We start from the raw sequence: 15,387 nt of genomic DNA, 5'->3' as shown, positions 1-15,387 counted from the left end.
AAAACTTTATTTAGTTTAGATAATGAGTGATTCTCCAATAATAACACATGCTTAACACATCAGCAAACAGGGCATATAATTTGGAATACAATTATCTCAAAAAAATGAAATTTTCTTTGATTATGAGGTTAACGAAATCCAGCCATCATTCCTTTATGCGAAAGGCTCATCGATCCAACGAGTGATAATGGCATCAACAGGCGACGACGACATCAATAGACAACATCAGCAATGGCGGATGCACGATTGCATGCGTGAGGGACAATGAATTTTTTTTTAACTTAAAGTTTTAATAATTATTAAATAGTATATATATTTTATTTTATTAAATTAAGTTATACACTAAAACTTTGTAACAAATAAGTATTTATTATATTATCAATATTGAATCAAATAACATTAGATTATGATTTATGTTATATAATTTTAATTATGTAATTATTTGATAATCACATAATTAAAGTTATGTATAATTTTAAATTAATCAAGTTATGCGATAACTTAAGTAGGATACATCAAACTTAAGGAATCAAAAGTGATGCAATGGTACTCATTCATCAGCAATTTGATGCCTTTAGGGTTGTTAGAAACTTTTGGTTAAAAATACTTGATTGATCCATAGACTTTAATATTACGGAATTAATGATATATACAAACTTAGAGAACCACTATGGTGCAATGACATCAATTTGATATAAATAATCTTAAATCTCTAGAATTGTAAAAAATTGATGATTTTTATATAAGGCTCAAAAAAGTTTATCAAAATTTTCGTAAGAGAAAATAAATGTGTTCTTTATGTATTATTGAAAGTTGGTGATGCCCTATATATGGTTAAAGCATCGTAGATGAATATTTTTAGTATTTAGTCTATGGTAAAGCATCCTCATTTGGATGAACAAACAATAAAATATTTGCTATTCTTTCTTAGTATTTAGTTAGGAGGATAAATCAAAAGGATGAATAACTAAATTTACTAAAAAAATAATTTTATTATTATAACTTTTACCATCTCTTCACTTTTATTTATTTAGTTTAACTTAATTTTTACATGATAATTTATAATTTATAAACAAAATATAATTAGTTCGTAGATAATTAAAATGATTTTTTATTAATTCAGATATCTAATTTTAATGATTCAATTAATCTTGAACATAGATGGTCCAACTCTACAGAATTGACCATCAAATAAATATGAAAAGTTCAGTGGATCCTAACGTGGTGGTTCAACATCACAAGTAGTTCAAACACTATGAGTGTTTGATATGCCATATGAGAGGATTGAACCAACATTGCGTGATTATTCTGCCCTGTTGCTTATGAGTAGTTCGAACACTATGGACGTTTGATATATATGCCCTACAAAAGAATTTGATTATTCCACTTTATCGCTGGAGGTAGACTATACTATCCTACAAACTGGTCATCAGATAAATCTAATCTAAGAAGGTCAGTGGATCTTGACGTGGTGGTCCAGCATCACAAGCAATTCGAACACCATAAGTATTTTATATACCCTACGAGAGAATTAAACCATCGTTGCATGATTATTCTGCTTTGTCGCTTACCACCACACCATATCTAGGGGCATTTAAAATGATTATATTGAACACTACATGAGCCGTTGAACACTAGTAAAATTCTTTAATTAATCTTTGTGAATAAATTTATTTGTTAACTTATGTAAAATTTAATTATAAATTTATTTTAATTTTTTTATTTAAATACATAAAAATATAGTAATTTATAAATTTTATAATCTTAAATTATTCATAATATATATATATATATATATTATATATCAAATAAAGAATAACAACACTATTAATTGAGTAAAAAAACATTAAGTTCGATAAAATTTTTAATAAAAAGGATTGAGCAAGATTGATAAGTCATTAAACAAGATTGTAGTTTACACCCTTACTCATTTGAGAAGGACTAATGACACTCTTGGGGGCATAGTTGAGTTGGTTATGATGGAGCAGATTTGTTGAAGTGGACAAGGGTTGAATTACGACGAAATCGAAAATAATACCCTCCTCCATCATGGTCAGTTACAACTAGGGTGACAGATTCCACCTTATACTGAAAAGAAGGACTAATGACATATTTTTAACATGCCAAGGAGATTGAAAACTCATCGTTAAAGGGTTCACTAACATAATTTTTAGAAATTAAGCACTAATTAAATTCTAACCAAAAATTAATTAAGTGCTAAAACAAAAAAAAAGGAAAAAATCTTTTAAAAAATTAATGAATTATTTATAATCTCTAACATGATTTTAAAGAATTATATATTTTGATGAACACTTGATCGATTGACAAAATGATAATAATAGAACTTAAATTTCTAATAGGAGCCACAGATTATTATAATAGCTACATCACATATTAATTAAATGTGAAAAAATAATACAAAATAAAGTTTTCTTTTGACAATACTTAGTATCAAAGCAAATAAATATGACATTTGACTTGATAATAATATTTAGAATATTCATTATTTAGCTTATTTATGAGTTAGAATTATTTTTTTTATTTATATGTTAGATCTATTTTGATAGCTTTTCACAAAAAAAAATCAATTTAATTCATATAAAATTATTTTACTCATTTTTTCTTAAATCAATTTAAGTGGCCAACCAATCAACGGCCGCCGTTAAAGTTCCAACTGCTTCAATTTTTTCACTGAACCCAAACAAATTTCTGAAATTTCATTTAAGAAATAGGTAGTTCTACAAATAGGTCCTCTGGGGTGGAAATGAAAAAAAGAGAACGAAGGCTTTTATAGATTATTTATTTTGTTATAAAAAAGGATCTTTTAGGGATGAAAATGAAAATTAACCGCTATTTAGGGCGGAGTCGGCAATCCGCAGTGGCTATTCTGTAATTTGAAGCCTTTGAACTTTGGCGACATTTCCAAGGAAGCGGAGAGAGGGCGTTCCTCCTCCACTTTACCTTCCTGCTACTCCTCGGCTCCTTGTGCAATGATAGAGAGGCAGTGCAGGTTCCGCCCCTCTACGGATCCAACGCTGGAAGCCAAGCCATGGGTCTCTGAGGGCCGTCACCGCATCCCCTCGCCGCCTCCGCCTGCTGAGGCAGCCGACGGCGGCAATGTCGACCGAGTCCTCTTCAAGAACCTCGTTGAGATGGTCCCCCTCGTTGAATCGCTGATGGTAGGTGCTGAATGAGCAAAAGATTTAATTTTTATACTTCTCTCTCCCTCTTTTTCTCCTCCGCGGTGGAGGAAGGTGCGATCACCCTGAGCTCCTGTGTTTTCCGGTGTAGGATAGGAGGGGGCGCTCGTCTTTCACGCGGAGGGCTTCTGTGATCTACACACCGGCACCATCCCACCCGAAGAAGGTGAGGAAGATCTGCTATAGTTAAAGGTTGGACCTTGAAGAGCAGTTTCATGTTTTTGTGATGTTCAAATTTGCTTTTTTTTTTAGCTTAGATTGGAGCCTTTTTATTTGCTCGCTTTCCTTCTGTTTTCTTACTTGTGGATTTAGGGAAATTACAGCGGATTCAGTTGGAAAAAACTATACCTTCATTGTTTATGGTAGAGAATTTTTTTAGGTAGCAATACCACTTGTTCTGTTTACTGATCTTGACTTGGATCTATCCATTTCCATTTTGTGATTAGAGTTTCTGGAGAGATTTTCTTTTCTGATACGTTTCCCTGAACAATTTGCTTACTATTCACGAGACCTTTAGCAGCTTTTGATACTGCAGTCGTGGTAGAAGAAATTTCTTAACATATATCCATATAATAATGAAGTCACTGCTTCCTATAGCCTCCTTGATATAAAATTCGTGGTTGATGTAAGAACCGAATCACATGTAAGTTCTTGTTGTTGTTTCGTTAGAGATTTGTCCTTGAAATTGGTTGGAATAAATGTGTCCATGCGAGTTTCATTAGTTTGTAACTGCCACTTTCAGGCTTCAGCTTGTGTGGAATGATCTTTATGTAGTTGGAATTCTATTTTCTTATTATGACAGATTCCTATGAAGAGAAAAAGTGAGAGTTTGAATTCTATTCTCTCAAAAATTTAGGATTTGAAAATTGTGATTTTGAGCAGTTGGATTTATGTTATTTTATCATGAATCTAAATAAATATATAATAAAATATTAAAAATCATTCTAACTTAAAGATTCTAATAATAAGAAATGAAAATCCAAATCTCATTTTCTTGTGTAACTTGAAACTTCTTTTCTAATATAGAATTAGATCTTTTCTATTAAGGATGAGTTAGAAACATCAATAGGATAGTTTTTCCTAGTAGATCTAGTGGTGCTATGAATCACAATTCTCAAGCATCTTGGGTCCCAGAACTAATCTCTCTGTAGGTATATCTCACCAAAAATTTTGGTGGACTTTTGATCCATGCAAACTGTTGCTCTACCAGAATTCAACCTTGAGATAATACGTTTGTGAAAGGCAGCATGTATGATCAGTACTTTTAGCAAATGAACAGAGTTAAATGAGAAACTTGCAATAAAAGTGAGGACCTTGCTAATTCATTGAATAACAGAATTGGAAATGCAAGTCTCTCCTCACCATTTCTCATTAATTTCAAACTCATTTCTAAATCATAACATTATTTTGTTTACTTTCAGAATGAGCGTGATTAGTCAAAAGCTTCACCTTTTCTGTAAATGAGTTAACCTTGAGATAATACGTTTGTGAAAGGCAGCGTGTATGGTCAGTACTTTTAGCAAATGAACAGAGTTAAATGAGAAACTTGCAATAAAAGTGAGGACCTTGCTAATTCATTGAATAACAGAATTGGAAATGCAAGTCTCTCCTCACCATTTCTCATTAATTTCAAACTCAATTTCTAAATCATAACATTATTTTGTTTACTTTCAGAATGACCATGATTAGTCAAAAGCTTCACCTTTTCTGTAAATGAGTTAACAAGTGACTCATTTAATTCTTAATTACTTTGGATTCACAATTTGGAACTTTTAGAACAAGAGGGTTCATGTCACTCAGTATTTCTTTGAAATTTGGGATCTTCTTCTTTTTCCATTTCTGAACACAGTCTTGTAACTTTTTCATTGTCTTAAAAAGGAACTGATGACCATTTTTACATGTTATGGATTTCAGACCACTGAGGCAAAAGGTGCAAGAGCTACTCCAACTTTTTCTGCAAAGAGACAAAGCGATTTAGACAATACACAAAGAAACAAGCAAAGTGATTCATGTAATGGGTCTACTGTAGAAACTGACAAAATCCTGAGAGCTCAGGAAGAGTTAAATGTATTAAGGGAACAGATTAATGATCTGCAAAGGAAAATACTAGAGAAAGATGAAGCTCTGAAATCAGCTGAAAGTGAAATTAACCAAATGAAAGACGCTTATATCTCTATTGATGAGTTGAGGATTCAGATTGCAAAGAAAGATTCTATGGTTAAATCAATTAACTCGCAGTTAAGCAATGCCAAGGTAGAAACAAAGTTCAATAATGTTCTATAGCTTTCTGCTCGATGATACAGTAATTTTGGTTCTCATGGCCTATTTATTTAGTCTTCAATTTCATGGTGCTACTTCGGTATTTTGATTGAATCCATATGCAAGTAGCTTTTTTTACTTCAGCTTGGGTTATAAAATCATGAGATCCCAACATCTAGATCATAATCTTGACAACCATGGTAGCATTTTTTTCCCTTCCTCTATGTGAAATGTCAGTATATAAACTATTTCGCTAACCATAAGGGGGCAGCTTGACATGCAAAGGTGGTATCTTATTGCTGAAACTGGAGGCCAGCATTTCAAATTATTGACACAAAGATAGTAGAACTTTGTAGTTATTGGTGTTAATGATCTCAAATCCTCGAGTAATTGTCCTCTCCCACATGTGAATCAAATCTCCAACTTCTCAACTTCTTTCACTTACACTGCTAAAGGAGAAAACGGAAACCTCTTTTCTCTTGTTATTTCAATCTTCCATTCAAAAAATAACTCCATGGAAAAAGAGACGACTATGGTTTGAGAAAAAAAAACAAGGGCAAGAGTGTAAAAAAAAGAGTACTCGTTATATTACTAAAAAGGAATAAGGGTGGATTTTTTTATGGAAAGAGGTAGGTTTCTTAAGAAAAGAACATGGGCTAATTTTGAAAAGGACAAAAAATTTTCTAGTCCAAAAAAGAAAGTAGTGGTATCAAATAAAAAGAATAACAAAATCTGAAGCATTTATTTTTTATCTTTTTCATCTTAGCTCTTCCTCTCTCCTGCTATGTGCTTCTAATTGATGTACCGTCAGTTTTTTATTTCACCATCAACTTATGTTTTCCCTTTGTCTTCTGATATATTGTTTGCCTGATTAAATATAAGATTAATCATTGTTTGCCTTTTTCAACATTTCTATTCTATTTGAGTTAATGCCAAGACTTTTATTGGTAAAATGATTGAAAGCTCAAATCTCTCCAGACATTTATCCTGCCACTGGTAGATGTTGGAATGCTAATGTCACTTTTGTCTACATTACTTTATCTATGGCAGCTGTAATCTCAAAGATATGCTGGTCACTATTTCATACATAGAGAACTTTATTCAATCTCCTCTTATAACTTCTCATTCTTTGAATAATAGAGGATTTCATTCAAGTTTTTCTTGTGTTAATTCCTTGTCACAGACTTAGATTTTTTTTTTCTATTTTTTACTATTAATATAATTTTTTTAGCAAACTTCATTATCCTATAGTATTTTGTGTTTAAGGAGAGTTAAAAACATGATTATCAACTCTTTGGAATAACAAATCAACTTGGTTAAATCTTTGAAGATTGTGACCAACGTCAGTCCAGAACATTGCATCGCCAAAGTTAATAAACATTGATATTGTATCTTTGTCATCTTCATTAAGTGGATTATTGGTTTTTCTTTATCTGTGAGCCTTTTCTATTCTGTGTATCGAGCTGACATAGGTTAATCAATGCTCCCAACTTTGAGAGGAGTATTAAGTTAATAGTTATGTGTGTTAGATATAGTCGTCAATTTGGATTGGGTCCGTCGGGTTGGCCCGCCTCGCCAACTAATTTAAGCGGATTGGGTTGAAAATTTATCAACCCATCATCTGGCGGGCCTAAACGGGTCAACCCAAGCGGATCGCGGGTTCAGGCGAGCCAACCCGTGGCAGGCTCAGGTTGGCCCGCGAGCCTGGAAAAAAATTAATAAAAAATTTAAAATAACTAATAAGTTACAATTTACTGTAGGCTACAACTTATAATATCCTAAACCTAAATCCAATGGCTGATAAGCGAAAAACCTAGATCCAATGGCTGAGATAACGTAAGGGAAAACCTTTACTCTCTATTTCTCTTCGCGCCCCTATCCCATTCCGCCGTTTGGTCATTCCCTTCCCTCTCATCCGCTTTGCTCCGTCAATTGTTGTCGCTGGTCGTTCCCTTGCCTTCCATCCACCTCTCTCCGTCGCTGGTCGTTCCCTTCCCTCCCATCCGCCTCGCTCCGTCGTTGGTCGTTCCCTTGCCTCGGTGCCCTCCGCACCTCCCCGTGAATCGCAAAAATTGAGAGAACGACATTCTTTGTCTCTGATCTTCAAGCACGAATCTCATTCCCCCCACTCCAGCAATCCCTTAATCTCCAAGAACGAATCCCACTAGTTCAGCATCTCTTGATCTCCTGTTTGAGGTAAGATTTGTTACTTCCTTTATTAGTTTCATTCTATTTTCCTTTTTTTTCTACGTTTATGGTTCACATGGATTTTTACCCCTTTTTTGCCCACTTCCTGCACTAGATGATTTGTGCGCCGAGCATGGCATTGGCAAGACACAAACTACCATACTTGTTGTGTCCTTCTGTTTCACTGTTTGCTTGATTATCAAGCTTGGAATCCCTGCAATTAGCATCAATCTTTTCCCCAATGACGAGCAAAATTTGTTTGCTTGTAGCGTTTGACCAATTAATTTGATGCTTGAAATTGTTGGTATTTTAAGTGTAATTGTGTGAATGGTAAAGTCTAATTTTTTTTATAGGAATTTGTATTCGTATAAACTATGCAAATTAGATTGTTTGTTTTTAAATATCAATTAAGATTTATTATGTCCTCTGAAAATATAGAATATTTTAATATTTATTTTGCAATAATATTTCATCATCTAGTTCTCTCTTTTGTGCTCAATATATCTTTGAGAAGACATGACTTTAGAAGAGCCAAGTTTTGATTTTTTATTTTTGAGATCCAAAGGGGTAACACAAAAAATAAGTTTACGTTGTTTAGCTATTGACAGTTTTTTGTGTTTAATTGATTTTATATTTTCTTTTTTTATTACAGATTGATTTTGAAATGGGTTCTACTTCTCAAAAGCAAACTATTAGTTTAGATGTTGATGAATTGGAAAGTGCTAAGCAGGATAAGGGGTCACCTAAAAAGTCTAGAGAAACTTTTGATATTTGGATGTATTTTAAGAAAATCACAGGGACTGATAGTATACATCAAGCTGAATGTAATGGGTGTAAAAAAAAGTATAAATGTGGGGGTAAACATTATGAAACTTCTACATTGTGGCGTCATCTTAAAATTTACGACAAATTAAAGTTCCATGATGTAGGACAAATGATTCTTGATCAAGATGGGAAGATGAGATCAAAGAAAATAGACCAAAAGATTTCACGTGAGTTATTGGCTTGTGCAATCATAAGACATGATTTATTATTTTCATTTGTTGAGTATGAAGGTATTAGAGCTTGGATGAAGTACATAAATCCTGATGTTGTTTGTATTTCCAAAAATACTTTTGTTTTTGATATTAACCGAATCTACTTGAGGGAGAAAGCGAAACTCAAGTATGTTTTGGCTACTATACAGAATAAAGTTTGTTTAACTTCAGATTTGTGGACGGTGTGCACTAGTGAGGGTTACATTTGCTTGACTGCCCATTTTGTTGATAATGACTGAAAATTAAACTGTAAAATACTTAAAATTTTCTCATATGCCTCCTCCACACTCAGGAGTTGAATTAGCTGCAAAATTATTTGAATTTTTGAAAGAATGGGGGATTGAGAAAAAAGTTTTCTTTGACATTGGATAATGCATCTAGTAATGACAACATGCAAGCTCATTTGAAAGAGCAACTCTCTTTGCATGATAGCTTATTGTGTGATGGTGAGTTTTTTCATGTTCGTTGTTCTGCTCATATATTAAATCTCATTGTCCAAGAAGGTTTGAAAGTTGTTGCTGTAGCTTTGAATAAAATTAGAGAGTCGGTCAAGTATGTTAAAGGTTCAGAGACTAGGATGAAGAAGTTTGGAGAATGTGTACAAACAGTTAGTAACATTGATACCAATATTGGCTTACGATTGGATGTGTCTACTCGTTGGAACTCAACATATTTAATGCTGGATAGTGCCATCAAATATAAAAAAGCTTTTGCTTCTCTTTAATTCAATGACAAGAATTAAAATATTGTCCTTCAAGTGAATAGTGAAAAAGAGGAGAGAAAATTTATAAGTTTCTGGAGCCATTTTATGACACTACTAATTTGATCTCTGGTTCTTTTTATCCTACATTAAATTTGTATTTTATGCAAGTTTGGAAGATTGAAGTTCTGTTAAGGGAAAACTTATCGAATGAAGACGAAGTGATAAGTTATATGTGTAAAAGAATGATGGAGAAGTTTGATAAGTATTGGATTCAATATAACATGGTGTTTGCATTTGGAACTATTCTTGACCCACGAATAAAAGCTTTCAATGTTGGAGTTTTTTTATTCAAAGGTTGAAAGTGATTTTCTTAAATGCCAAAAGAAGATGGAACTTGTGAAGACAAAATTGTATAAGTTTTTTAATCAGTATTTTAATACTAACAATACAAGTTCTTCACAATCACATTCTTCTTCTACCACACATACACATCCGCAAAGTGGAGGAGTTAAAGGAAAAAATAAAAGAATCTTTGATGTAAGTACTTTAATATTTTTTTCTTGTATTCTCTAATTGATTTATATTTTCTTGTTATTACTATTCCAATTAATATAGGAAATGATGGCATATGAGAGTCAAACAATTACAAGTGCTGGAAAATCTCAATTGGATCTCTATTTGGAGGAGCCAAAACTTGAATTCGCATATTATCAAGATTTGGATGTTTTAGAACATTGGAAGAATCAAAAGCATCGATACCCAACCCTTGCACTAATGACTTGTGATGTTTTAGGCTACAGTTAAACCATAACTTCTAATAGCGCTTTGTGGCAGTTATTCCGGTAGCGATTTCATAAATCACTTCGAAAAGAAAAATAAAACATGATATTTTCTTTTCTTCCTTCATACCGCCGGAAACAGAATTTCCTTTCACATAAAACAGAATTTCTTTTCTTCCTCTCTCACACCGCCAGAAACCACTTCCTCACAACCGGTGGAGAAAGGGCGCGTGACCGTCCGAGCACAAGCGCACGCGATCGGTGGAATAGAGAAACGACGACTGGCTCGAGTTTATCCTGGACGCGCGCGAGCTCCACGGGCGGCGGACGGTGAGCTCCACGGGCGGCATATCAGCAACCTCCACGGGCGGTAGATCAGCAAGCTCCACGGGCGGCAGAGCAGCAAGCTCCACGGGCGGTAGGCGGTAGATCAGCAACCTCCACCGGCGGCAGCATCCAGCAAGCTCCACGGAGAAGAAGTTCCATGGGCGGCAGAGCAGCCTCCACGGGCGGCATATCAGCAACCTCCACGGGCGGCAGATCAGCAAGCTCCACGGAGCTTCGCTGCTCGGGAAGGAGAAGAGCAGCGGCTTCCTCTTCGGTCGGCATGCAGGCTGGCATCTCCGGCATCCCATCGTGCGGACGGCAGGCAGCAGCCGGCGCCGCGCATCGCAAGAGGAAGAGAAAACAGGGGCTGGACAGCGCCGTTTTCCTCTCTGAAGATGAATAGGAGACTCGAATCAGCCGTCGTCCCTCGCTGGTGCATCTCCGGCAGGCGGTGAGCATAGCTAGAAGGGGCGGCGGGCAGAGCTAGAAGGGAGAAGGGTTCATCGCGAACAAGGATGAACAGGGCACGATTTTTATACAGTGTTTTTCCTTATTTTGTTTTCTAGCGGCAGCCGAAAGAAACAAACTAAAAGAAAACCTGAAAAACCCTAAATTGGGCTGAACCGGGTTCAGCCGAACCTGCACGGTAGTAAATCAGATTTGTTCTTGGTTCGCTTGGTTCGATAACCAAACGATTTCCGATTTGACCCAAACTAATTTTGTTCATTTCATCTTCGTAAGACGAATCTCTTCATCACATCCGTTCTGCCAATATCTCTTCTATCATGAACCAAACCAAGTTGGTTCAATTCGGTTCAAAACTAAATCATTTGGTTCACTAACCAAACGACCTCTGATTTTAACGAAATCAATTTCATTAGTTTCGTCTTCGTAAGATGAGTTCCATCATTTTGTCCATTGTCTGGTCCAACCAGATTTTATTTCTCTCGTTCTGAGAATCCAATTCTCAAACTCGTTTTAAGTCCTTCAGAGAACTTGTTGTGCGTGTGACCCAATAGGTTCTCGGTTATGTTAGCCGTCTGTAATTAACCATTAATTACAGAAATGATCATGAGTGACACCTAGTAGTATATCATGATCCCCAATTGATCAAAAAATCAACGATTGATTCCAAAACGTATTCTAAACTCCTTCAGCAGCTATATTGAATCGTGCCTCGTTTCTTTCACCGTCTTATACCCGCTTGGTTCAAGACATGGTGTATGTGTTGGTCGCCACTAGGCTGACTACGTCACACCTAGCCCAAACTGCTTTCTTGTCCTGTGGATTCAAGTTACTTGTACATGTGTCCAAGAGTCTCATACTCTTGACATGTGATGCTTTGGCCAAAGACTTTTAGTAACAATCTTGATAAGCGGCTGCAAGGTATACGTCTCCTTTTCCAAGGAGCGGTGAATCCTCTGTGGGCTATTCAAACACCTTCGGACACTTCAACTTATATCCAATCATCTCGGGTCTAAACCTCCTCGGAGATGCTTACTTAAGATGTCAAAGTATAAGTCTCCATGACCAAGATGACTTGAATACCACAAGTCAAAGGAAACTCGCACTTAAGCTGCATTGAAATCTTCATTGACATATGAATCGAACCATATGAAGTCTCATGGTAGGTCACTCCAATGAATTGGTTACCTTTAACCAGCATCCACGTTTAACTCTCAACATCTAATGTCGACAGCAGTGAGATCAGCTGCTTGGCTAACCAAGGAGTTCAAAACGTGCTAGTCTCACAGAATCGATGACGTCCGCGCTCATCAATTCCTCGACTAGGGATAATTTCAATACGTTCATAATTACACATGTAGAGATGCTCACTAGTTATGATTCAATCACAAATTCTCTCAAGCTATGAATCATATTGCGGACATTCAGTATTTGAGTTTAAAATCCAATCAAACACATATGGAATGTGCACTCAAATAGTGAATTGTTATTTATCCAATAAATAGTATAACCGTAAGACGATTGCCTTAGGACACCCCTCAAATTAACAGGATTTAGGTCGCTTCTCTCATGTCTTTCATGGAGAACTAACCGTAATTTGACTGTCTACAGAACAGACATATCGTTTCTTTTCTTTAACATGTTATCAACATACAATTACAAGAATACGATCGCACTCCCTCTAACCTCTTTATACACAAAGGGTTCGTCGGATTTTGTGAGAAATCAAACCTTTTGATTGCCTCATCAAAATGAATATTCCACCGAGTTCCAAACTTCACATTAATGAAATTCGTTTCTGACTTTATGGTTGTAAATCATTTATCCCTTTCTGAACTTTTCAGAACTTCTTCATGATCAGTAGTTTACTCATGCTCACTGAGTAACACGTAATTTGATTCACTTACGAGAAATCCATATTTCTCTGGAATATTATGTGTCCTACTGGATCCACGAAGAGGTAGCAATTTGCTCGAGAAGAAAAGGAATCCAGCGGCAATGGCTAGTGCTTCAAGCCTCCTCCATGCGGCTAGGATTTCGCTGTCTTTCTCCTTCTCTCCCGTGCGATCGAGCGAAGGCGACGGATTCTTTGCTTTCCGCAGACGGCGCAAATAGGGTTGGTGCTACACCAGGGCTTCGCCTTCTTCAATCCGGTGGATGCAGGAGCAGCAGCGACAGGCGGCTTGGGCCCGGGAAGAAGAAGCTGGCAGCGGTGCGTGGGAGAAGCCGGCAGCGGCGTGAGGAAGAGGAAGGGGAAAATCGCGATTACCCTTTGAGAAGCTATAGTGCTTCTTTTGAACCTCAATCATCGGTTTAGGGCTAACCAGGTTTGAGATTTAGGGTGCGTTTGGTTCCAGTTATGATGTATAACCTTGGTTATGTGATTACCAGGTAATCACATAACTAAGGTTATGGGGCATAAAACATAATCTAATGTTGTTTGGTTTATTTTATTTATTTAGAGGGAATAAAACATAATCAGTTTTACATTTACTATATTACCCTTCATTCAATTATATTTTAATATAATTTATTAAATTAATAAATATAATTTGATAATTTTATTTTAATAAAATAGTTCATTAAAAATAATTATTTTAATAAAAAATCATTAAAATAATAAATATAATTTGTTAATTTTATTTTTTAAAATTTAAAATAATTTTTTTATATTTTAATAAAATAATGTATTAAAATAATTATTTTAATAAAATAATCCATTAAATTAATAAATATAATTCCTTAATTTTATATTTTTAAATTTAAAATAAAATTATATTTATTTTAATAAAATAATTCATTAAAAATATTTATTTTAATAAAATAATTTATTAAATTAATAAATATAATATGATAATTTTATTTTAATAAAATAATTCATTAAAAATATTTATTTTAATAAAATAATTTATTAAATTAATAAATATAATTTGTTAATTTTATTTTTGAAAATTAAAAAAATATATTTTAAATAAAATAATTCATTAAAATAATTATTTTAATAAAATAATTTGTTAAATTAATAAATATAATTCATTAATTTTATTTTTTAAAATTTAAAATAAATTATTTTTTAATTTATAAATATTTAAATTAAAATTTATTGAATTAATTAATTCAATTTTAATTAGATTTCATATTATATTTTAATTAACTTAGTTTTAAAATCGAAGGGTAATCATGGAAAAAAATTTCATTAACCTCCAGAATTGTAGAAAACCTTAGGCTGCCAAGGTAATCACATTACCGGGTTATAACCCATTTGCTGATGTGGCGGTAATGTTATATTACTTGGGAATCGATCATAACCTGAACCAAACAATGTTATCAACGATAACCTTAGATACATAACCAAGGTTATCAATGATAACCCTCAACCAAATACCCCCTTAGGGCTAACCGGGTTTGATTGAACCGGTTTGAGGAATAAATCAAAATAAATTCATATTGAATCGGATCGGTTACTGTAGTGAACCGATTCATTTTTGGTTCACTTGGTTCACTAACCAAACGAACTCCGATTTGACTCAAACCAATTTTGTTCGTTTCGTCTTCTCAAGACGAATCTTCCCATCACATCTGTTCTACCAAAATCTCTTCCATCTTGAACCAAACCAAGTTGATTCAATTCGGTTCAAAATTGAATCATTTGGTTCACTAACCAAACAACCTCTGATTTGAACGAAATCAGTTTCATTTATTGCGTCTTTGCAAGACGAGTTCCATTAAATTGTCCTTTGTCCGATCCAACTAGATTTTTTCTCTCTCGTTTTGAGAATCTAATTCTCAAACTCGTTTTAAGTCCTTCGGAGAACTTATTGTGCGTGTGACCCAATAGGTTCCCGGTTATGTTCGTCGTCCGTAATTAACCATTAATTACAGAACGATCATGAGTGGCACCTAGTAGTACATCATGATCCCCAATTGACCAGAAAATCAATGATTGATTCTAGAACATTTTCTAAACCTTTCAGCAGCTTCAATTAAACGTGTCTCGTTCCTTTCACCGTTTTATACCCGCTTGGTTCAGGGCATGGTCTATGTGTCTGTCCCCACTAGGCTGACTACATCACACCTAGCCCAAGCTACTTTCTTGTCCTATGAATTCAAGTTACTCGTACACGTATCCAACAGTACTGTACTCTTAACTTATAATGATTTGGCCAAAGACTTTTAGTAACAATTCTGACAAACAGCCGCAAGGTATACGTTTCTTTTTCTAAGGAGCGGTGAATCCTCTGTGGGCTATTCAAACACCTTCGGGCACTTCGACTTATACCCAATCATCTTGGGTCCACACCTCCTCGGAGATGCTTGCTTAAGATGTCAAAGTATAAGCCTCCATGACCAAGGTAACTTGAATACCGCAAGTCAAAGGAAACTCGCACTTAAGCTACATTGAGATCTTCATTGACATATAAATCGAACCA

At 34.7% G+C, this 15,387-nt stretch overlaps 1 protein-coding gene and 1 pseudogene across 1 annotated transcript; both read left to right on the top strand.

Moving 5' to 3' along the window:
- Positions 1-2,925: 2,925 nt before the first annotated feature.
- On the top strand, positions 2,926-5,483 carry LOC141826615 (protein MICROTUBULE BINDING PROTEIN 2C-like). The gene is made up of 3 exons (XM_074713878.1): positions 2,926-3,179; positions 3,292-3,366; positions 5,115-5,483. Exons 1-3 carry the CDS (start codon positions 2,991-2,993, stop codon positions 5,481-5,483), a joined length of 633 nt encoding a protein of 210 aa, XP_074569979.1. The 5' UTR covers positions 2,926-2,990.
- A 3,717-nt stretch (positions 5,484-9,200) lies between these two features.
- On the top strand, positions 9,201-10,190 carry LOC141826606 (zinc finger BED domain-containing protein RICESLEEPER 1-like; annotated as a pseudogene).
- Positions 10,191-15,387: the final 5,197 nt, after the last annotated feature.

Source organism: Curcuma longa, chromosome 1, assembly GCF_044706935.1.
Source record: "Curcuma longa cultivar G26 ecotype Majalengka, Jawa Barat chromosome 1, ITB_CL_G26_1.1, whole genome shotgun sequence".
Classification (NCBI taxonomy): Eukaryota; Viridiplantae; Streptophyta; class Magnoliopsida; order Zingiberales; family Zingiberaceae; genus Curcuma; species Curcuma longa.
The sequence above is the reverse complement of the archived record's forward strand: the minus strand, read 5'-3'. Positions and strand labels throughout refer to the sequence as shown.

Excerpts from the sequence above, each read along its gene's own strand:
- LOC141826615 (XM_074713878.1), top strand. The coding sequence starts at position 2,991 with ATGATAGAGAGGCAGTGCAGGTTCCGCCCCTCTACGGATCCAACGCTG. Across the intron at positions 3,180-3,291 it reads CCCTCGTTGAATCGCTGATG|GATAGGAGGGGGCGCTCGTC; the intron begins GTAGGTGCTGAA and ends TTTCCGGTGTAG. Across the intron at positions 3,367-5,114 it reads CACCATCCCACCCGAAGAAG|ACCACTGAGGCAAAAGGTGC; the intron begins GTGAGGAAGATC and ends TATGGATTTCAG.